The sequence below is a fragment of the Taudactylus pleione genome, unplaced genomic scaffold (assembly GCF_031769625.1).
Source record: "Taudactylus pleione unplaced genomic scaffold, aTauple2 ptg000190l, whole genome shotgun sequence".
Classification (NCBI taxonomy): Eukaryota; Metazoa; Chordata; class Amphibia; order Anura; family Myobatrachidae; genus Taudactylus; species Taudactylus pleione.
In genome coordinates, this window is record NW_028284592.1 from 6,788,750 (window position 1) to 6,810,887 (window position 22,138).

General features: G+C 42.9%; 2 protein-coding genes across 2 annotated transcripts in view; one reads left to right on the forward strand and one right to left on the reverse strand.

Moving 5' to 3' along the window:
- The window catches only part of DOCK8 (dedicator of cytokinesis 8), a 185,015-nt gene that overhangs the window by 85,897 nt on the left and 76,980 nt on the right, over nt 1-22,138 (reverse strand). Inside the window, exons 15-20 of the mRNA XM_088476605.1 lie at nt 10,822-10,939; nt 9,745-9,815; nt 8,306-8,444; nt 8,081-8,182; nt 4,337-4,432; nt 1,830-2,064 (exon numbers count right to left, since the gene is read on the reverse strand). Coding sequence (XP_088332731.1) covers nt 1,830-2,064; nt 4,337-4,432; nt 8,081-8,182; nt 8,306-8,444; nt 9,745-9,815; nt 10,822-10,939 — 761 coding nt within the window. The remainder of the gene's footprint in view (nt 1-1,829; nt 2,065-4,336; nt 4,433-8,080; nt 8,183-8,305; nt 8,445-9,744; nt 9,816-10,821; nt 10,940-22,138) is intronic.
- On the forward strand, nt 15,452-20,607 carry LOC148519365 (angiopoietin-related protein 3-like). The gene is made up of 4 exons (XM_088476642.1): nt 15,452-15,928; nt 17,578-17,688; nt 19,755-19,853; nt 20,280-20,607. The coding sequence occupies exons 1-3, from the start codon at nt 15,482-15,484 to the stop codon at nt 19,821-19,823; spliced, it is 627 nt and encodes a 208-aa protein (XP_088332768.1). The 5' UTR covers nt 15,452-15,481; the 3' UTR covers nt 19,824-19,853; nt 20,280-20,607.

Here is a 22,138-nt window from a genome sequence, read left to right on the forward strand (position 1 = left end):
AGGGAGAGAATACAAGAGAGGGAGTGGGGGGAGGGGAGAGAGAGGGGACAGAGAAAGGGAGATACTGTAGAGAGAAGTCTTGATGGAGAGAGAGACAGAGAGGGGGGGGAGAAATGGAGGGGAAGAGAAAGAGAAAGAGGGAGGAAGAAGAAATGATAGGAGGAAAGAGAGAAAGGGATAGAGAAAAAGAAGGATAGAGAATCGGAAGGAAGAGAGAAAGGGAGAGAGTGAGAGAGGATGGAAGGAGAGAGAGAAAGAGAGGCAGGGGATAGTGAGAGACAGGGAGAGAGAGAGAGAGAGTGGAAGGAACAGAGGGCCTGATTCAGACTCGGTCGCAAGCGCTGAGCGCTCGCAACCGGGTCGATGGTGGCTCCGTCGTGCGCATGCGCGAGACCTGGATAGCGACGGGCAATCCGTCACTCGGGGTCTCGCACCAAAGGGGGCGTGCTGTCGATGTTGAGTGACAGCACGCCCCCTTTGGTGGGCAGGCCGGGGGGTGGCTGCCCAGACAGAGGCGTTCCCATGAGAACGCCTACCATCTGGGGGCGGTCCCACTGACATCACAAGTGATGTCAGTGGGAGAGCTTTCGGCTCTGTTAGAGCCGAAAGCTCTCTGGGGCTTGCGGCCACGAGACCCTACCACAAGGGTCTCATCGCAAGCCCGGTGGTCGCGATGGTCTTGACCATCGTGACCATCATCCTGGCCGCTCGCATTATCTGTGGGTGGTAACCCACAGCAATGCGAGCGGCCAGGAGGCCGCTCTATAAAAAAAAAAAAAGACGCCCTGATTCAGAGCGAGCACTCTGTCAGAGTGTCCGGCTCTGAATCAGGGCCAGAGAGCACACACACACACACACACACACACACACACACACACACTAACCTGTTTCAGGCTTGCAGCATCATGAAGTAGGGATGGCCAACCTTATCATTCAGGCTTCTGATGGGGGCGGGCAATTCACAGCATTAGGCTCCGCCCCCTACCCTACACAAGCAAATTGCAGCAGAATGTCAGTGAGGGGGCAGGGCTTCCATTGTCAGCCAGCAGCCACAGTGCTCATGTGCTGCCTGCACTGTCACTGCTTCTGTTTGCTGCCGGGAGCTGGCCAGAGTATGTATACGGCAATGTGGGGGCCCCAAATGTGTGGGGGCCCCTGGACGACCGCCCCATCCGTCCCGCCTATAATCTGGCCCTTGTAATGCCCCCTGTAGTAGTGCCCCCTGAGTAATGCCCCCTACAGTGAAGCCGCTTACAACAACAACAAAAACAATACTTACCTTAAGCCCTGCTCCTGCGTCCGCTGCCGACGGTCCGCCTAGCTGCTCCTCTGAATTATGGGAGAGACGTCATGACGTCTCTCCCATAGAGCCCGTGGGGAGAGCCGGAGCTCAAGACTGAGCTCCAGCATCCGCCTGCAGCTGCGGGGAGGGAGCCGGGTGCCCACTGGTAACAAAATCTCAGCGGATGCCCTGCAAATGGAGCCTCCCTGCGGCGCCGGGCTGAGATGGGTCGGTGGAGGCGGAACTGGTTCCGTCTCCAAATAGAAGTGATGGAACGCAGTTCCGCCCCGTTCTGACCCACTTTAACCACTGTGCGTCGGCATCCGGATATTGACTGTATCACCTGTAAAGATATAGGTATCTAATCTATTCAGCCTTAGTTCTCCCACAGGTTCCAATTTGCATGTTCAGTCCCAGCTAATGCCATTAGAATTTGCTTAAATATTAGTTTTTTACATATTTTCCAAAAACGTTCAGCATGGAGTAACATAATGTAGACTGGGAGACAGACAATATCAATGATTATTTGCAGATCATATGTTCGTACCAGTTTGACCTCCAATCACCATGGGTTGTACAGTAAGGTAAAAAAGTTTGTCCAGGACAAGATGTAGGAAAAGCACCAGTGGTTCCAGTCTGGAAGAACTTAACTGAATAATGCTAAGTTTTAGTTCATGTTCCAGTGAGCTTTCCGTAATCTTTTGGTCCAGGACTCGCATTGGAAAAGTCACCGGACCTTCTATTGCATGGCAGAGAGTAAGAAACTTTTCCAGGTGATTGTCCTGAAAATATAAATGGAACAGACATCAACAGTATTTTACAAAACAGGTGCATTGTGTCCCTCATGTGTCCCTCAAATGCCACTGTGTGTACAGTGTTCCTGCTAGTATGAAAATATACATGGGTAAGCATGCTTAAATGAGGAGGGACTATAATTTGCATATGAGTGGGCATTCGCTGTCATGTACAGCCTCGTCAGCCTGCTTACTACCTTATGCGAGCGTGAGTATCTGCCTGTCTATGCCAAATATCTGTCCATTTTCATGCAGAAGCTTGGCCACCCACTTCTCTTCTGTCCGCAGCTGTCATCATTAGTGTCAGGACTTACACCCACCGCATGCTGGGTGCAAAAGAACTGTCTGAAACCAGGGTCCCATCTCACACCACAAAACCAGTATGAAGCCTGCTTACATTCCCCTGACACTTCCACAAAACGGATCAGTTCCATGTGATCATATGATCAGCATACAGTTGCTGGCCAGAAACACCCATTTCATGGAACAAGTGACCCGGTAATGGACGGATCAATCTGTCCGCACTTTTAAACTCCATCTGTGTGCGCATGCATGGGTTGGCACATTCCCTGTCCGTATTTGCTTTTTAAGACACGTGCACAGTTTGCAGATATCCTACTCAGGAACGGGCTCAATATTGGAATTATTTGCTAGTGTGATGTATAAACAATGGTTTGTAAATCTAGGTACAAGATCTGCAAAAGTGAGATTTAGTTTTGTAAGGCGCACACCAGGGGCATAGCAAAATTTTTTGGGGTGACATAGCAACATTTTAAAAGGGCCAAACCTTAATGCTTCTAGAGATAAACCTTTCTCTGCAGCAGTTGTTCATTTTATGCCCCACAGTAGTGCCCTAGTTAATTGTATGTCCCTTAGTAGTGCCCTAGTTTACAATATGCTACATTGTAGTGCTACTGGTATACATTATGCCACAAAGTGCCCACAATTCACATTATGCCTACATGATCCCCAGTGCATATTGTCACTTTGAAGTTTCCTCAGTTCATAATGTCACATTGTAGAAGCCCCAGTTCATTTTATGCTACACTGTAGTGTCCACAGTTCATACAGTTCAACATTTCAGTGCCCCAATTTATATTATGCCACATCACAGTGCCCCCAGTTCATATGATGCCACATTACTGTTCCCTGTTCATATTATGCCATACTATAGTGCCTTCAGTTCATAAAGTGCTACACTACAGTGCCCCAGTTCATATTATGTAACATTCTAGTGCTTTCCAGTTCATATTATACCACATTACAGTGCCCAGTTAAGATTATGCACATTACAGGCCCCGTTTACAAATATAACATCCACTACACTTCATTTACTGAAAATGGAATCTCACCCCATTTAGGCCTGTAATGGGTCAGACCCAAATGCTTAGCAGGCAATTTGGGTACCTTGCTAGACAACTACAGTATATAACCTGTGTCGGGGGTCCCTAAGCCTCTGGACCCCATAATAATGGTACCCCCTTGTTGATCACTGGAGTGCTTGTGAGGCATGCAAAATGGCAAGAATGTTACACTCCTTCAGAATCAGAGAGGGTACAAGTAAGTCATTTTCAGATCTCCCTTTCTCTTTGTACATGTAAGAACTCTATTGGAAATAGTATTTAATATGCATAGTAAAATAATGATGCAGGCTTCAATACCAAATGGTAGTGGATAGATCCCCTTCCGTAGATGTACCCTGACATCATCAAGGGGACAAGTTTCTTCTTTTGGTGGCCTTTATGGGCATGGGACCGCACTTCCGCCCTCACTTATGTCACTTTCAAGTACAAATACTAAAAGGGATCTATACACTACCAATACCAAATAAGCAGAATCCTTTTTCACAGGGGTTATCAACCAGCTACTGACAGACAGCATGGCCTTAGTAGTAAATTGAACTCATTCTACAAAGTAACTTTTACTGCCATTATTTGAACTTCCCTTTGTCATGGTGGATTTTTTGTTATACATCATTTGGTGAACATAGTAATCATTATTGTGGTAAAATGTATTTAATGAACATAGACTTGGCATTCGTCTGCTGTGGTATAATCTGCTTTTCTCTTAAACAATATTTTACAATTACAAAGCACACAGATTACAAGTGAAGCTATTCAGACACCCAATAGTACAATATCAGAAGGGTATACAGCATTTTTTAAGGTAATCAAGGCCTTAAAAGCTTTGAGTGGTAATTTCCTGTATAATTTTCACAAAAGGTAATAATATTAATTAACAATACTGCGCTGCATATTACCTGAGTGTGTACAGAAGACACGGCTTGCACTTCCAAGTTAAATACCCCCTTGTATCCTTCCACCCATTTGATAGGTGTGGGTTGTGCTGGTAATTTCTGTACATAATAAAAATACAAAAGATAATTTTTTTATTTTCTTACATTTCTTATGATAAACTCTAGGAGCATACATGTGCAATGTGTTATTATTTGGATTTGTAATGGATGTTATTTTTACAACATTACTAAGCTACATACAGTAAGTTGGGGTAGTTTGCAGTATAGATATTATACACATTTCCTGAAATTAGGTGACTAGTACATATGGCCGTTATAGACAACAAAAAGGAATAGAAGACCTGCGCATAGGGAATTGATGTTAAGTAGAGGTGTCTCATAAATATAAATGATTTAATATAAAATATAGAAAGATACCAAATAAATAACATACAATCTAAAATAAAGGCCCTCATTCAGAGCCGTACGCTCTGAGCAGAGCGCACGCTCTGAATGAGGGCCGGGCTCCATTTTCATGGAGCGTCCTCCTGGACGCTCGTATAGCTGTGGGTCACCACCCACAGGCTATACGAGCGTGCTTTGTGATGGCCGCGATGGTCGAGACCATCGCGACCATCGAAATTGCGAGCCGGAGCCTGCGGTTGAGGTTTTCAACCGCAAGCTCCGGAGTGATTTTGGCTCTATCAGAGCCAAAATCACTCCCACTGACATCACTAGTGATGTCAGTGGGCCGGCTTCTGACGGGAGGCGTTCCCGTGGGAACGCCCCCGTCAGGGAGGCACGCCCCCGGCACGCCCACCAAAGGGGGCGTGCTGTCAATCAACATTGACAGCACGCCCCCTTTGATCGGACACAACGAGCGAAGGACTTTCCTTCGCTCGTCGCGTCTGGCGCATGCGCACGACGGAGCTCCCTCCGTCGTGCGCATGCTCAGTGCATAACATCGACCCACTTGCGAGCGGACAGCCGCTCGCGAGTGGGTCTGAATCAGGCCCAAAGTTTTGTAAACATCTAAAAAAGGTATTAAAAAAAAATAAAAAAACCTGAAAAATTCCAGCGGTCTGGTAAACCAGGGATATCCCTTATTAGAATGTTCAGGTACTCATGAGTCAAATGTTAGTAGGGTGTAATTTCACCATCAGCGGCATTAATATAGATATATTCCAATGTATCAGGACTGAGGTATAGATAAATTAAAAGAGAATAGGTGAGAGTGTCTCTCTGTTAGCAGCAAACTCACAGTTTTTTCCGTCTGTCTCCAGAGTCCCGCTCGCAGAAATGAGCAATCCTCAAGGGCTCCACTACCTGATTACTCCACATACTGGAGAACGGAATCATCCTTCATCCGATCTCGCTAACTACACTACAGCCGCCAGTGGGGGTAGTGCCCAGCATAGCCTCAAAGGACGCTCGGATGGACTTGCAATATATCTGTGCTTACATTAACGGGCCTTCTCTCCCCGTTGCAACAAGCGCTGGATTGCTCATTTCTGCGAGCGGGACTCCGGAGACAGACGGGAAAAACTGTGAGTCTCTAATTATTTATTCCAACAAGTCTGCCTGTTAACATTGGAACCTCAGATATTTACAGAGGAATTGTACACCTGTCTCGCTGCTAACAGAGAGACACTCTCACCTATGCTACCTCCGGCTAGCCACCCCCTTGTTACCACCCAGTAACACCCACTGAAATTGCCTCTTGCATCCAAATTTGTTCTGTGGCTTTCGGCAGTAACCATCACATGCGGAGTGCGACTCGGACACATACAGACTGAAAAACAAAGTCCAGTTGCGTCCGACATTGACACTGCGTCCACCTCTGCATAATAATGTTAAAAATATTGGTGTGTAACATTTATTAATGTCATCACTTATTGATAGTACTTTGTTAAGACAACAAATCAGTACTCTTATGGACCATGTATATATTTATAAGAAATCAGAGTTACCCAGGGTTGCCAGACCTTTGCAAGTTACAAAACTTTACTCACAGACCACATATCTTTTACTATTTAAGAAATTCTAAAATGTGTCATGATTCAGAACAAAAATTGTAGCAGCTACAGAAAATAGGGACAAAGGTACTGAAAATAAATGTATATATTCAGACCCAAAACCAGGGATGGAATAGTGCATTGCTGGGCCATGGCCCCATAGCAAAACTTGGGTAGGGACCCAGCGAAGGTGCTCTAGCAAAGCGGCCCACTGCTCTACTCTTAAAAGATCAGAGGGCCTCTTCTGAGCATGCCATTTGTGTAATGTGCATCTTTCAGAAGTGGCCTCCGCTCTGGTCTTTTGAAAGCAGAAGATCGATGCACTTAGGTGAGCGCGGAGGGTAGAACAGCCCAGCAGGGTAGGGCGACTTGGCATTGCTAGGCCATCCTCACCATATATTTCCACACAAATGTACAATTATGCTCTTGCTGGGAGACAAGCTCTGTCCTGGCTTACGCTATAACTCCCAAAATATCACCGGTGCAGTGCCCATAGGCTACTATAGGCTAATGCCATCTTCAGATGGCATGAGCTACCGGGTCCACGGTCCGGCATGAGCTACCTGGTCAAATGCTTCACATTTGGTGCTTGGCAAATCCGACTGCATAGCAGCCCCATAGAATCTATGGGGGCTGCTTTGGGGTCAGAAATTGGAGATATCTGCTGTGGTCCCTCCATGGTAAAACTCAGGCATCCTCAATATTTGCGGGGCCTCTCAAAAAAAATTGTATTTTGGGAGATATCCTGCAAACAATAATTGATAAATAGGCCCCCTGGTAATATAAATGCTATGTGAAATGTAGTGTTGTCAGAGCTTATCTTTTTCCTTGCTAACATGAAAAAAATGTTACAAATGTGTTATGATTTACTGTTTGAAGAATATCAATGCGAGTATAAATGTATTTGTATAAATATTTATAGTTTATACGTTCTATTTTCCTGAGACTTTTGTTACTGGGTGATGTTTGTTTTTAGGATAAACTAAAAAATGTGTCTGCTGATTTAAATTCTTGTAGTATGTATTGTATTTCATTTACAATTTTAGGTCAAAATATTTGAATCACCTGAACACAACAAGGCATTACACAGCCACCAATTAAAGACCACATTGGAATGCTCACAGGTGCTTGCTGGCAGGCTGTAGACGCTGTCCCATTTTGGCTCCTAGATTCCCTTCTCCTTTGCATATCTTCCCATTGTCTACAGCTTGCATGTGGCTGTGAAGACAGAATGGGGGTGTCGGATAGCGCAGGGCTGGATGAGTCTGGCCTGTAGTTTTTAAGTAAATTGTCCTCTATATGTGTAGCTACTGGTGCTTTTTCTGCCACAATTAATAAAGCAAGAGGCGTCACAAAAGCAGTGGTGCAAGTGAGTGCGTGTCAAGAAAGTGTTACTTCAGATGCAGACAATACACCTTCTGCATATAATTAAAGTGCTGGGTGGTTTCTCAAGCTGAAGCAGCAGTGAACTCCAATTTATCACATATTGCAGGATAGCATGCCAGAGGAAGTCACTGCGTAATATCACAATCTCAATGTTCACTACAGACTTGGAATTACACTGTCAGGGATTTGGGTGTTTATTTCCAAACACTAGCAGAAAAACAGCTAGCAGGGTCAGATCCACAACAACTGGCCACTGCGCTACAGGACAGTCCCGGTTCTGCCCGCTAGCCTGTGATTTCAGACTGTCTGGTCAACTGTTGTTAAAATAAATCATAAAACACCTTCCATATAAAACATTATTAATTACCTCAGGAGAATGCATAGAGTAATTTGGAGGCAACTTTTCAATTGCCACAGGGAGGCAGTAATGTCCGGTTTGTAGCCGATCACTTAGCAAGAGTGGCAGCCACTAAGGAAAAATAAGCAGAAATGAATGCAATACATTGACAAACATATAAAATGCATTAAAATTAATCAAACAAAGAAATATATTTGAAAATACATAAATGTAGTTATGCCATCTTTCACTTACAGAATATCCAAGGATAGTTTCCACTGAAGTGCCAACTTTCTGTTGACAGCTGATATGATAAAAAGTAAATAACAGGTGATGTTTTCCTGTAAGCTTGGCGGGTAACTTAATTTTAACTTCTTCATAGAAATCAGGAGCTCTAAGATGTAATAACAAAATAAATTCAATGCAATACACAAAATGTACTAAATCTTAAATATATTGCTATAAAACTTTATCAACATCTGCATGAGATCACAGAGCACAAGGACCACTATAGTTCTTCCTGCTGCACCACAGGAAGCAATAGCTCTGAGATGTATTAACATCTCGGCCACCAGACTGGGGGAGAGAAAACTCCCTACTTCAGCATTCTGGGCAAGACCCCCAGTGCATCAGCCTTGTGCTGGTGTGCTGTGTATTATTGCCTTGCTGGCCCCACTGTACAAGTGCGAGAGGTCGCAAACATCACAATATCTGATGCGCAGCCTGAGACCCCCACAAAAGTTGCCAGGCTGCCACAAGTTAGCACACATCCTGGCAGGTAGTCCTGCTGATATGTGAAAAAATGATAAGCCACAAAAGTCCGTAGCCATACAGCAAAATCAATTGATTTTTGCAAAAAATATAGAGAAAAGTGATTTTCTAAGTTATCTGCTTTCATACATACGATGTTCATTGTAAGTGTCATATAGCGCTGGTTATAGCACATTTGGCACCTCCTCCCTCTTCTTATATCTCCCCCGTGGTGTTTAATGGTATTTAATACATCCCACCAGTGCTCCAGCCAGATTCCTATAAGTGTGCTTGCCATGATAATGTTTGAATAAGGATTGTTTTCTGTTTAAGAGTAACAATGCCTCCATGCACAAAGCAATGTCCATCAAAAAATGGTTTACTGGAGTTTGGTGTGGAAGAACTTCACTGGCCTGCACACAGCCATGACCTTAACAACATTGAAAGCCTTTGGGGTAAATTGGAAAGCCAACTACGAGCCAGGTCAACAACAGTGACCAATTCTACAAATGCTCTTGTGGCTGAATGCAAGTGATAAAAGAGTCTGTTATAGTAGCAAGCAGCAAAGAGATGACCAAACCCACATCAATGCCCAAGGTTTTGGAATGAGATGTTTAACAAGCACATATGAGTGTGATGTTTGGCTGTCTACATACTCTCAGCCATGTGTGTTTGGATCTTTTATAAAAGTGCAAAAATGTGAACATATATTTGCACAAACACACTTTTTTTTATGGAAAGTGGCATGCAACGCTGTATCAGACCAGTGCATGCCTACATTTGTGTGCTCACATGGCATAAGTTAAAAAGAATACTTGTCCTAAGTATTGTATGGCAGCATCATGATAAAAGTACAAACGCACTCATTCACTGCCATTGTTTTTTCCTGTTTCCTTACTCATAAAGCAGATGCAACTCACAGCAACAATACAACTCACACCTACTTGTTGTGATATGTGACAGCTGTATACACCTCTTCAAGGAATTCTGGACCATTTGACTTCCCAAAAATCACCTATATTTACAGGTGCAAACACAACATGATTCATAGCAAATACTTTCTACATTTGTCCACAATGTTATAGAAACAGGAGAATAATAGTCATGGTACACGGTATATAGAAAAATAAACAATACAAAATTTGCCTTCCACAGTCTGGTAATAGTACAGTAGTACTATATGCACAAAGTGTTGTGCCAGCGCCCTCCCCAGTACACATACAGGAACGCCTACAGTAGTTTAATGTTAATGCTGATTTATTGTGTGTGGCAAGTGAGTTCATGTCTCACTGCCTCAGGCACCAGAAATTACCTTAAACAGATTGTTCATAACATATTATTAAAATGAATAAGAAATGTTCCAAATGCCAGAATTTTATCACCACGTTATTACTATGCTAAACAGGGAAAAACAAAATATCCTTTCTCTTGTTACAACCAAAACTGCTTTATAAAGTTGTTGTGGCACCACATTGAGAAGAACGAAGCTGTTCTGGAGTTGTAAATGGGAATTGCAACACTATGTACTGTAATATCAAAGATGAATGGTGCTTATCTGTGTAATATAATAGACTGCATGCCAGAATTTGCACACACTATCAGTAAACTTAATGATGACTAGCTACTCTGTAAACTCTATTAACTTACTGCTTGTAGTTTTTATTATGTGTCAGAAGCTAGTGTCTTTTTGTGTTACCTTGAACCCCAGCAATATAAGAGGCAGATTGGACATTCTGGCTCAATAGCCAAAATCCATGTAACTATACTGTAACTGTATTTGCTTATCTTAATGACACTGAATACATTAATCCTTCAGTATTCTTTGTATCTGGCATCTTTCTTTGAGGGAAATGTATCAGTCTTTCAATAGAGAAAGTGGAGAAGTAGGCCATAGCAACCAATCAGCGTCTGTCTTTTCATATACTGTGCTAGATAAATGACAGTTAGAAGATATTGGTTGCTATGGGCAACTGCTCAACTTATAGTAAACAAGTTTCAATATATGGCAATTGTTCTGGTACCGGCAAGCAGCTCTTTGCATCCTCCCCGCACATAAACTGTATTTTGATGGTTATGTTTCTTGCTGATGACAGCCGGTTTGCAAAATTCAGTCTCTGTGGATAGACATAGAGAATGTTCCTGAAAAACAAAATGTAATACAAACCTAAGTGATGAAGTTATACGGTGTAGGAATCTCTCTTGCTATACAGAGAATTGCAGGAAAAAGTGTAAATAAACACCAAAATAATATTTCCATTTGAACCAGATTTATTGCTTTCCCATGAGTGTCAGAACAGCTCTGTTGCTCAGCTAGGATTACACAGTCCAGTGTTGTTACTGATACTATGTCATATTTCTGTGAAAGTCTGTGATTACATAATATTTTAAGCATTGGATCCAGTGGTGGTACTAGGGATGGGCAAGCAGGGCCAATGCCCAGAGCTCTGCAGCCTAGTCTGACTGCGCCCACCCGTTCTTGCCCGCCGCCATATTTACAAGCTGCAGTGGCCGCCATTTGGCATTCTGGGAGCAGCCACAAGAGAGAGAGGATAGAGGAGCAGCAGCAAGGAAAAGGGACCTGCCTGCCTTCACAGGGTAAGTGAAGGTAAGCCCCCCCATCCCTGACAAACGGCGCCCCATTCTCCTGAACAGGCCAGGAAACTTTCACCCTGAGCTCTGCAAAGGCTAGAATCGCCCCTGTCTGTTTAAGGTGCATAGCCAAAACCTTTTTAGGCCCCGTAGCCAGGGGTGCCGTGAGAGGGGGGATGGGGGGTGGAGGAGAGCGGGTACTAATTACTGTCCAAAGCTGCCCCCCCTCCTACCTGTCAGCAGCCCAGCAGACACTCCTCAGTCTTCTCTGCCTGTGGGGGGGTGGTGAACACACTGATTGCGTCCCGTGGATTTACACAGGGCTGAGGGGCTCATATCGCCCCCCTCCCTGACGCGCAGCGCCGCAAAAAGGTTTTCTTTTATGTATTTTTTTCCAAAGGGGGTATGGCCACGGCTCCCAAAATTAGGCCACACCCTCTTCCCCTGGCCCATAGCTACATTTTAAATACTTCCAGGGAGTAATCTCTGCAGCAGTTGTTCATTTTATGCCCCATAGTAATGCCCTAGTTCATTGTATGCCCCACAGTGGCATCCTAGTGAATGTTATGCCCCATAGTATTGCCATAGTTAATTTTATGTCCCATAGTAGTGTCCTAGTTCATTGTATGCCCCTTAAGTGCCCTAGTTTGCAATATGCCACACTGTAGTGCTGCCAGTACAAATTATGCCACACAGTGCCCCCAATTCACATTCTGCCGTACATTGTCCTCAGTACATATTATTTAAATGGTTTATTTATGATTTAAAGTGCAGGAGTCAATAACAACATAAACATCCAGAATCCAGATGTGAGTAAGCAAACATTATAGAAATGGAGCTTGTAGCAGCAGTAATATCAAAAACAGTATCACTAGCATAAGTAAACAAGCATATACAATATAGAAATATATTGCAAGTAACTGGTTAAAAATAGCTACTGTGAAAACAGAGAAAAAGGAAAAAGGAAAAGAATAAAAAAAAGGGGGGGGGGGGGAAGCCTGCTGGTACAGCGCCCTGAGAAAATATGGAAAAATAGTATATGGTACTGATTCAGATCTATGTGGGTGCTCATTGGTGCACATAAGAAAAAAACGGTCAGAACAGAAGGGTTGAAAGCCCACCAGGTGAATCAGTACATATTATGTCACACATACTGTACTTGTCTACTTTTAATTCTCTTTTCCAGGAGAAGCTCGGAGAGATACAGCTGACCATTTTGTGGGAGGGACCGGGTCCTTTACATCATTAGGCCCTGCAATAGTTGCATACTTTTAGCCCCGCCCCCTCCATACGGACCAATGATTCTCTGTATTATCTACCCATCCTGCACACTTCACTAGGAATGTCACCCCATTTAGACCTGCAATGGGTCAGACCCAAATGCTTAACAGGCAATTCTGGTAACTTGGTGGACAACTCTATGACCTGTGTCGGGGGACCCCTAGGTCCCCACTATAGCTACACCCATGCATTGAATATAATATATTATTCAACCATTATACTCCAATCCATGTTACTGTGAAATGTGTCTGCAATACTTGCGGTGTATTCATATGAAAAGTGATGTCATATGGTGAATGCACAGCATGTTTTATTTTCTCAGACTTTATCAGGATCAGAAGTGCAGCTCTTATTCTGGACAGCATTTTTAGCCATGGAGTGAAGATTTACTTTCTTGCCAAGCAAGGCAAAGTTCAGGGCTAGCTAGAACTCTGGTAATCCCCTGTAATCAGTGCATGAGCATCTAAGCAGTCAGACTTTGACTCCCACACAAAGATGTCCGTGTCAGCAACACAATGCCATAATTCAGACACCGATGTGGTCTATGCTGCTGCTGCTGCTTTCATTCATCCATTCCTTCATAGTTTCAATGGAAAAAAACAGCATTTTTTTAATCTTTTAATTTGTAAGATGAAATTTGTAACTAACAAAATTGATAGATAATTCACCAACCTCTATGTTAGTATTTTTGGGATTGGTATAATTATAACATTTCCTGCATAATGTTAATAACTTATAGGGTGCTTTAGATACTGTAGGGGAGAGAACTGGGAACTGTTACAATTTTGCTTTTGTAAAATACAAAATCCCAGTAGACATAGGACAGGGTCAATGCATGGGGCCTGATTCATTACTGATTATGTTCTGCGCATGCATATGCATCGCAATAAGGTCTCACTGCAATCGGACTGCGATCACAGTGACTACGCAGACCCGTCCCAGAGTGATTGACAGGAAGTGACCATTTTGGGGTAGTGACGGGGGGGTGGTCAGCGAAACGCAGGCGTGCCAGTGAGTTTGAATGCCATTACAGGCGTGTGCATAAATTAGCCACTACGGTGGCACACGCAGCTTGAGTTCCCACTGCGTGCAATAGGTTAGCAATATCTAAGTAGGGTCAGACCTTGAACAACTGTGCGTGAGGCTACGATGGTACTCAATGTTACGCATGGTTTCGCTATTTTGCTAAGTATTACGGATGCATGTAAGGGGATGTGTGCGTCCTTATGTTAGGCTGTGACGGCATTGGGATTGCAAACATTAGCATATTTTCGCAGTGGATCTGCGTGCGATTACGGAGCTGCGATCGCAATAGCGATCCGTATTGAATTAGGCCCATAGACTCTACGCTGAATCCATTTGATATAGTTGCAGAAATGTGATGATGTAAAAAGACATATACTGTATATATAAAGGTACTGCTTCTCTCCCACAGATATATGTATTTTTTATTGTTTTCAGCTCCCCAGAGTCCAGATGTTTAATGTACAGTACTATTCTCTTCTTTCTCACAACAGTAAATCAAACTCCTAACACAGCATTATTAACAGGCATAGCTTTAGCAAATGAACATACAAATTAACAAATTCTCTTATTTGGTACCCAAAACTACCAAAGCAAAGATACGTGTAGAACATTACATGTATGGTTGTAGAACACCCCTCCAATAAACAGTATTAGATGGCTGAACAGCAACACAATATTTTACACATTGAGTACTTTTGATTGAGGTCATAGAAATGAGCATGCAGTTTAGCAGATTTTTCCATACTTATTAACAAAGAAGGTGGCTTTCTATACACATCTAAAATGCCACAGAACACCACTATTTACAAAACATACATATAGTGGATACTGTCTATGCATACAATGACAGAGAATACATTTACTGTACATGTACGTGCAGGTTGTGTTAAGCAGGAATACTGTGTTAGGAGGGAGGAAGGAACTCATCTGGTGAATTCCAAATTCATCATGCTCTCTTTATGGGAAGAGATCTTGAATTTAATGAGGGGGTGTTGAATCTGTGCATCAAGTTAACTGAATATCTCCCACAGTACAACAATGTGAAAACTGGCAGTGATTTATAAGAATGCTTTGGGAGAAACTTGCAGCATAGGGATAGATCTGCATATGAGAGAGAAGGACAGTGTCTTCATTGTTCCAGTCAGAGGTAAGAAATGTCTGCAGAGAAAGAAGTAGAGCAAAGCAGAGCTGTGAAACCCAGCAGATCACATCTGGGGATCAGATCCTCTTAAATTCTCTATTCATAGTTACTATACGAGTATCTCTTATTGTTACGATGTCTGTGATATTCCAGGTTTCACAACTGGCCAGACACCAAGCCTACACATGCCCATGATATAACACTCAGAGGCAATGATCATTTATTTAAAAATATACTGTATTCAGAAAGTGTGTGCACAGTAAAAACATTACAATTACCCACATACATGTATATATAATTTCTAAATGTAAATATAAATGTTGTGTCTTGGTTGGTAATAAACATCAGTGTACAAATAAAATAACATTAATATATTTATTTTCTCTTACAAAGTGACATCAGAAACAAAGGTGATATTTCCTTTCTTATTAAAGTGTCACTTTACAGTGACAGAATATTATCAGCATCAGAAAGGACAGCTGTCCCCAGCTAACAAAGAGTTAATCTGTGGAATTTAGAGAACACTGATTCTGCCTGTCTTGCTGTCCCTGGCTCATACAGTAAGATCTCCTGTCTCAGAAGTAGAGGGTCCAGACCGACAACACCTTCTCTTTTTGTGATCTACTATTTACCAAAGCCACACAATGAGACGCACTTGCACATTTTCCTTGCTTTATTCATTATGCTTTCTAGGTCCATCAATCCAGGGCTCTCATGTATTACAGAGTAAAGACTTGCACGTGCACCCTAGAGAAGAAGTCAGTCTACTCTCACAGAGTCTTCTCCAGATTGGGACAGGATTAAAGAGAGAAGTTAACCATACAAAAGTGCAAATCAACAGCATTTTCCAGCAACTGAATCATTTTAACACATCTCTGGCATTACTGTCTAGGCAAATAACCCAAGCTAGTAAACTTGGAGAAGATCTTGACACACAGACAAGAAGCTTTGAAGATAATGATAAGATATATGAGGCTCTTACAGTCATATATGAAGAGCTTTTTAAGATACAGGCAGAAGGAGCATCTCTAGATAACAAGATCAGACCTCTGGAAAGAAGGATCCAGACAGCTCTCGACAAAAGAGATGAGGTGAGAGGAGTTCTCAGCATATCTGATATTCCGTTAGGAATCTATGTTCACTTTCATCAAAAGATCTTTTTATGTCACAAAGTGACATACTTTGATTCTCTGGGACTTAGCATCTTGTTACAGTGGGGAATTAAAATTGGCAAATTAGCCTCAAGCAGCATCTTGTTTCCTAAAATGTCAGCAAAAATCATTTGATAACAAAATGTGTTGTCCCACTCCGTTATATGTAATATTTATTTAATTTTAAATTGTTTTAGAATATAACTTGGATCAGTAAAAGATGTACTAGATGCAAATTCATTCAAACATTATTATTGTTGTTATTATTATTATTATTATTATTATTACTGAATTGAATTGTAGCATGTACTATTGATACTGATGTATATGCAGTTGGTTGCCATTTAGAAGATGTCTCAGTCTAGCCTGTGATGATGATGATAATAATAATACTGACACCTACAGCTTTAAATAAGGTACTGCACATCATATTTGTATTTTATTGTAATTTTTTTAATAATGGCACAAGATAAATTTTTTCTACAATTTGAAGATGATAGTCCTGAACACTGATTAGTTTAATTAAACAATAGGTACTTGTGTACTTTACGGACTCATTGCAGAGAGAATCCAAGTGTCCTACACTCATTATTATTATCAATCATGGTAATGTCTAAATCCCCTTCACGGAGAGGACCCTGACGTCATCAGCCAGTGTCCAGCATCATTCCCAGTTTCCAGCTTCATTCCCTACCATCCAAGTGGGCATAGAGAGGCATGGCGAGCGCAGCAAGCACGGCGAGCGCGGAAAGCCCGTGAGAGGACAACTTTCTTCTTTAGGTGGCGACAACTTTCGGTACTTGTGTACTTAAATTACCATTTAAAACATTCATTGGGTTCTCTCTGCAATGAGGACCTCATTCAGAGTCGGTCGTTGCTTCCGCTCGGTCGTAAGGTAAAAGGGGCCAGATATGCAAATGAAACGCTCGCAAGTTGCGTCGTTAAGATGGGATCGTTAGCTGGACGAGCAAGGAGAGGATGCGGCCGTAAGACTAAACATACGCCCCCTTCTCGTTCACATTACACGTCATCTCCGGGCATATAAGGATTAATCGAGACCATCGGAGCTGTTCGTAGAGCTTAAGGTTGACCATACCCTCTATTAAGCACTACGATCTAGTCAGTGTAATAACCACCCATGTCACGTGTGCCATGACACTGCTTAGTTAATTACGCACTCCCATAAAACGCCATTTGCATAGTCAGGCACGCCTGCGTTCGGATCTCCACTGCCCCGTTCACAAGCACCTTCCCCTGTTACCACCCACAAACGCCTCATCCTGTCACTCAAACTAACGACCTGGCTGTGTTCAAGGAGAGAGCAATTTCTGATCGTAATAGCTAGTTTGCGCACGTGCATTGCGAATTTTACGCATGCGCAGTTTTAGCGAACATCGGTGGCGTACGACCATGCGGCCGCTACGACTGACTCTGAATGAGGTCCTGAGTCCGTAAAGTACACAAGTACCAAACAAAATTCTAAGCTATACTAAACGTTCATATACATGTTCTTACAATTGCTGAATTCTTTGACTACCTTAAGTTAATTAGCTCAATCCAACTTTTACAAACTGCTTTCCTTTTCACAGTCATCCATTGAAAGACAAAATATAAAAATTGATGCTCTTCAAGAAATAGTGGACAGTCATCAAGACCAGATCAATGCTCAAGAAGAAAAAATTCAACGATTACTGAGGAAGGTAATTAAAAAAAAACTGTAATGCACCAATACAATGTTTAGGGGTCTATTTAGTAAGCCTTGGATGGAGATAAAACGGACGGAGATAAAGTGCGAGCCAACCAGTTCCTGTCATTTTTCAAACTGAGGCGCCTATTCATCAACACTAAAATAACGTTTTTAAGGACATTTTCCTTAAATAACACTATTTTGGTATTCATGTAGCCACTTAGCACAGGAGATATCACAGATATCTCCTTGCTAAGTTCCCCTGCGTTAATTTCCACACTCCCCATACATTAGTATGGGGATGTGGAAATTGTGGTATTCATCAAATTCCAAAAATTATCAATTTTCGGAATTTGATGCAGTTACTATTCGCCACTGTGAGGTGGCGAATAGCAGGTGAAACTTACCTGGATCCGCGTGTGCAGGTCCCCTGACGAGTCCCTCCGGCGCTCTGCTCCGTCCTCAGGCTCCGGAGGCTGGTCGGACATGTGTGCTCCCCAGCAGAGCACAAGAAAGTTTAGACAAAAAAAAAAGTTTTTTTTTTTTTCTAATCTGTCATGTGGTCTGCTGGGAAACCACATGACAGACCAGCAGGACGGAGCCGGAGGCTGCTGCTCGGACAGGTAAGTCGGGGGTCGGGGGGTCGGGGGGGGTACACAAAGTTAACGCATCTGTAGGCAGTGCTGCGCATGCGCTGGTTTTACAGATGTAACAGCGCATGCGCAGCACTGTTTCCAGATGCGATAAGGTAGTGTAGGCAGGGAAAAGTATCTATTTCCCGAAAAGCTGTCATCGCAAAAATGACAGCTTTTCCAAATAGATACTTATGGAGAGGTGGAATGATGAATTCCACCTATAATTAGCTAGAACTCCATGAGAGTTCTAAAGCTAATTATCTCCAGAGAATTTTTAGGTTTAATGAATAGGCCCCATAGTCTGTGACATGACAGTTAGGAGCTGATTGGCTGGTACCTTATCTTCGTTCACTTTACCTCCATCCAAGGCTTAGTAAATAGTAACAGGGAGCAGGGCGCTGCACACTAACATTACAGTGCAGAGACTGTCTCTCGGTCACTGAAGAGGAGCCAGTAGTGCAGGTAGAGCAGGGGTAGCCAACCCTGGTCCTCAAGAGCTACCAACAGTGCATATTTTGCAGGTCTCCTCACAGAATCACAAGTGTAATAATTAGCTCCACCTGTGGATCTTTTCAAATGTGTTAGTGAGTAATGACTGCACCTTTGCACCAGCTAGGTGGTCTGGAAAACGTGAACTGTTGGTAGCTCTTGAGGACCGAGGTTGGCTACCATTGAGGTAGAGTCTCTGGGGTCAGCCCAGCATGCCACCAGAATTATGAAATCGGAGGTGTGCCACGAGGTGAAACCCCCTCCCAGCCCTTTTCGTCTGGGGATTAATTGCCGCACTGAGTGTCACTGGCCCCAGTGCTGCTACCAAATCATGTTATCCAATGACAAAATGTACCTGTATATGCAATAACTGGTGAACGGTTGAGCTTTTACAATCCAATCATTAAGCCTGACTATGACACAATTAGATAATAATGTTGTGTGGCCAAACTGAAAAGAGCTTCAATGGTTCAAAATGAACACTTGGAAACCCTTAATATCAAATTTCCTTAGTCTGCAATTTTTACACGCTTGAATTGCTGCAGTGTGGAAATATAATTTATACAAGTGTATTCCCAGTAACGTTGTGCATGCAAAGTCTGGCGTTTAGAGACTTAGGGGTCTATTTACTAAACTGTGTTAGGCGACAGAGTGAAAAGTGATAAGGTGCCAGCCAATCAGCTCCCAACTGTCATTTTTCAAACACAGCCTATGAGATATCAGTTAGGAGCTGATTGGCTGGCACCTTATCACTTTTCACTCTGTCTCCTAACACTGCTTAGTAAATAGACCCCTTAGTAATTCACAGTTTAAAAAAGTTCACAGTCAAAATTCTGTACAACAATGGGAATATGCTGATGAGTATGACCCTTATTTGTATATTAACAACAGCTGTAAAGACATTGGTTGACTTTGCATGCTGCTGATAATCACTAACTTTTAAATTATAATACAGACCACCTCGAAAAACCTGAAGGACAAAAAGAGACGCAATCTAGGTGCGCGGGAGAAAAGTAAAGCTTGAAAGATATACTAGATGGACATACCTGCCAGAGTGAGTACTCTAACATATTCCCTTGAGTTCTATTGTTTAAGGCAGTGTTTAATCGAATAGACTGGCATTAGATAGTCCTCTTCAGAAATCTGAATGCTGTTTCCTGTGTCAATGGCATGTGATCAGTCACATGCTGCTTATACCCCGATATACCATGCCCCTTCTTTAAATATATCTGGAGAACTATTGCTACCTTGGATATCAGTCGCAACTGGATCCCATTTTTATTTTGTAAAGTAACTGTTTATAGAACTAGCGGAATAATTTTACTATACGTTGTTCCACTTCCAAATCACAATTCTACATTTTCTGAAGGGTGCCATCTATTCTTTCTAGCAGAAGGTTATGTATCACTAACACAAATTACACTTCTGTAGATTTGAACATTTCACCTGACATCTGTTTTTTTTTGTTTTCTTCTATCAGAATAAACCTGAAGAAAATACATCACTTAATTGAAAGAAAATTTTTTTCCTTTTTCATTTATATGGTTGGACTATTCATAAACCCTGAAGAACTGAGGTGCAATAAATTTTTCTAGAATTTGGTGCATTGAAAATACAAAACTTCCAGGTATCACTCAGTACATGAAACATCAGTGCCCTCTCTACTCTGCATTAAACCATCAATCATTGGAGGTTCTCCTCTTGTTCAAGAGAGAGATTCAATGTCATCATTGTAATGATGCTGTTTCCATAGAAGCTTCTAGGAAGGCATAAAGAATCATGTTGGGGGATAAAACAGAAACAATAGTGGCTCTCCTCAGAATGCAGGTAACTTAAATTTGTTTAAAAATGTATGGATATAATAAAACAAGGATTCAATCTCTGATTGGCAGAAATCCCAACATTGTAGTGTAGTTAATAATAATTATAGGCAGATTAGCAGCTAATTGACAGCCGGATCTATTAAATTAGGTCCTGCATCTCTGCGCATTAAAGATTTACTGTAAAATCCATCCCTGGGAACTGCAAGGTACACACCTGAACAATTTCACTCACAATCCAATCCATTTTACGATTTTCAAAGTGCATAAACAATCTTGAGAACATCAGATTCCGAGAGTACACCCAAGTGATTTATCGTTTTAATCTGAACGATTGTTTGTCCTAAGATTGCCACAAAGGTGAAGTTTTCAAATGAACATATAAATCAGTGTTTCCAAACATTGAATTGCATTGAATCCTCTATATCTCCTGTCTGTCTGATTTATGTCTTGAGTAAAGCTAGATACACACTCTGCAATAATCGGAACAATCAACCGATATTGAGATGCTCGTTCTGATAATCTCAGAGTTTATACACAGGACCAGATGCCAATTAATGTACCAAAAGCAGATGGATCGGATGATTGGATATGACTGTGCACATTTTGTAGTGTGTATGAATTTTAGATCATCTATCTAAGGGCCTGATTCAGACCAACTCGCGAACGCACAGCTCTCGCAAGCGGGTCGATGGTCCCCCACTGTGCATGCGCCCGCCAGAGCCGGCTCCGGCATGCGCGAGCCCCAGTGAGCGACGGCATCTCCGTCGCTCCTGGGCGCACTACAAGATATTGATTGACAGCTTGTCGATATTGATTGACAGCTCGCCCCGTTTTGTAGGCGGGTCGGGGGGTGGCTTGCCAAAAGGAGGCATTCCCGAAGGAACGCCTGCCATTTGGGGGTGCCCCACTGACATCACGAGTCTCGTCGTCATCAAGGGTCTCGTCGCAAGCCCCGCGACCATCACCTGGCCACTCGCTAAAGCTGTGGGTGGTCACCCACAGCTTAGCGAGCGACCAGAAGGCCGGCTCAAAAATAAAAAATGCCGCCCTGATTCAGAGCGAGCGCTCTGAAAGAGCGTCCGGCTCTGAATCAGGGCCTAAGTGTTTCCCAAGCTCAGTCCTCAAGGCACACTTTGGGGCCCATTTATTAATGATCTCTTTTAGCAATGCGATCAGGGCATGCAGTACCGCCCCTGATCGCATTGCAAAATGCGATCCTATCTGCCGGATGTATTATCTTATCCGGGACATGCAGGGAGACGGGCTCCGAAAAGAGCCCGTCCCTGCGATGTCTCCGGAGGGCAGTCGGGGCTTCTGCGCATGTGCAGTCCCGCGCAAATATTATATATATTATGCCAGCGCTCGGGATCCCAGCTGCTAGAATCTCGACAGGGCTAGGATACCTGTCAGTAAGTATCCTAACCCTGCCCCTAAACCTAACCCTCCCTCCCTGCAGCCTATATCTAACCCCCCTGCAGCCTAAACCTGTCCCTCCCCTCCTAGTGCCTAACCCTTC

Coding starts and splice junctions, on each gene's coding strand:
- LOC148519365 (XM_088476642.1), top strand. CDS start 15,482: ATGAGACGCACTTGCACATTTTCCTTGCTTTATTCATTATGCTTTCTA. Junction 15,929..17,577: donor CTCTCGACAAAAGAGATGAG/GTGAGAGGAGTT, acceptor TCCTTTTCACAG/TCATCCATTGAAAGACAAAA. Junction 17,689..19,754: donor TTCAACGATTACTGAGGAAG/GTAATTAAAAAA, acceptor ATTATAATACAG/ACCACCTCGAAAAACCTGAA.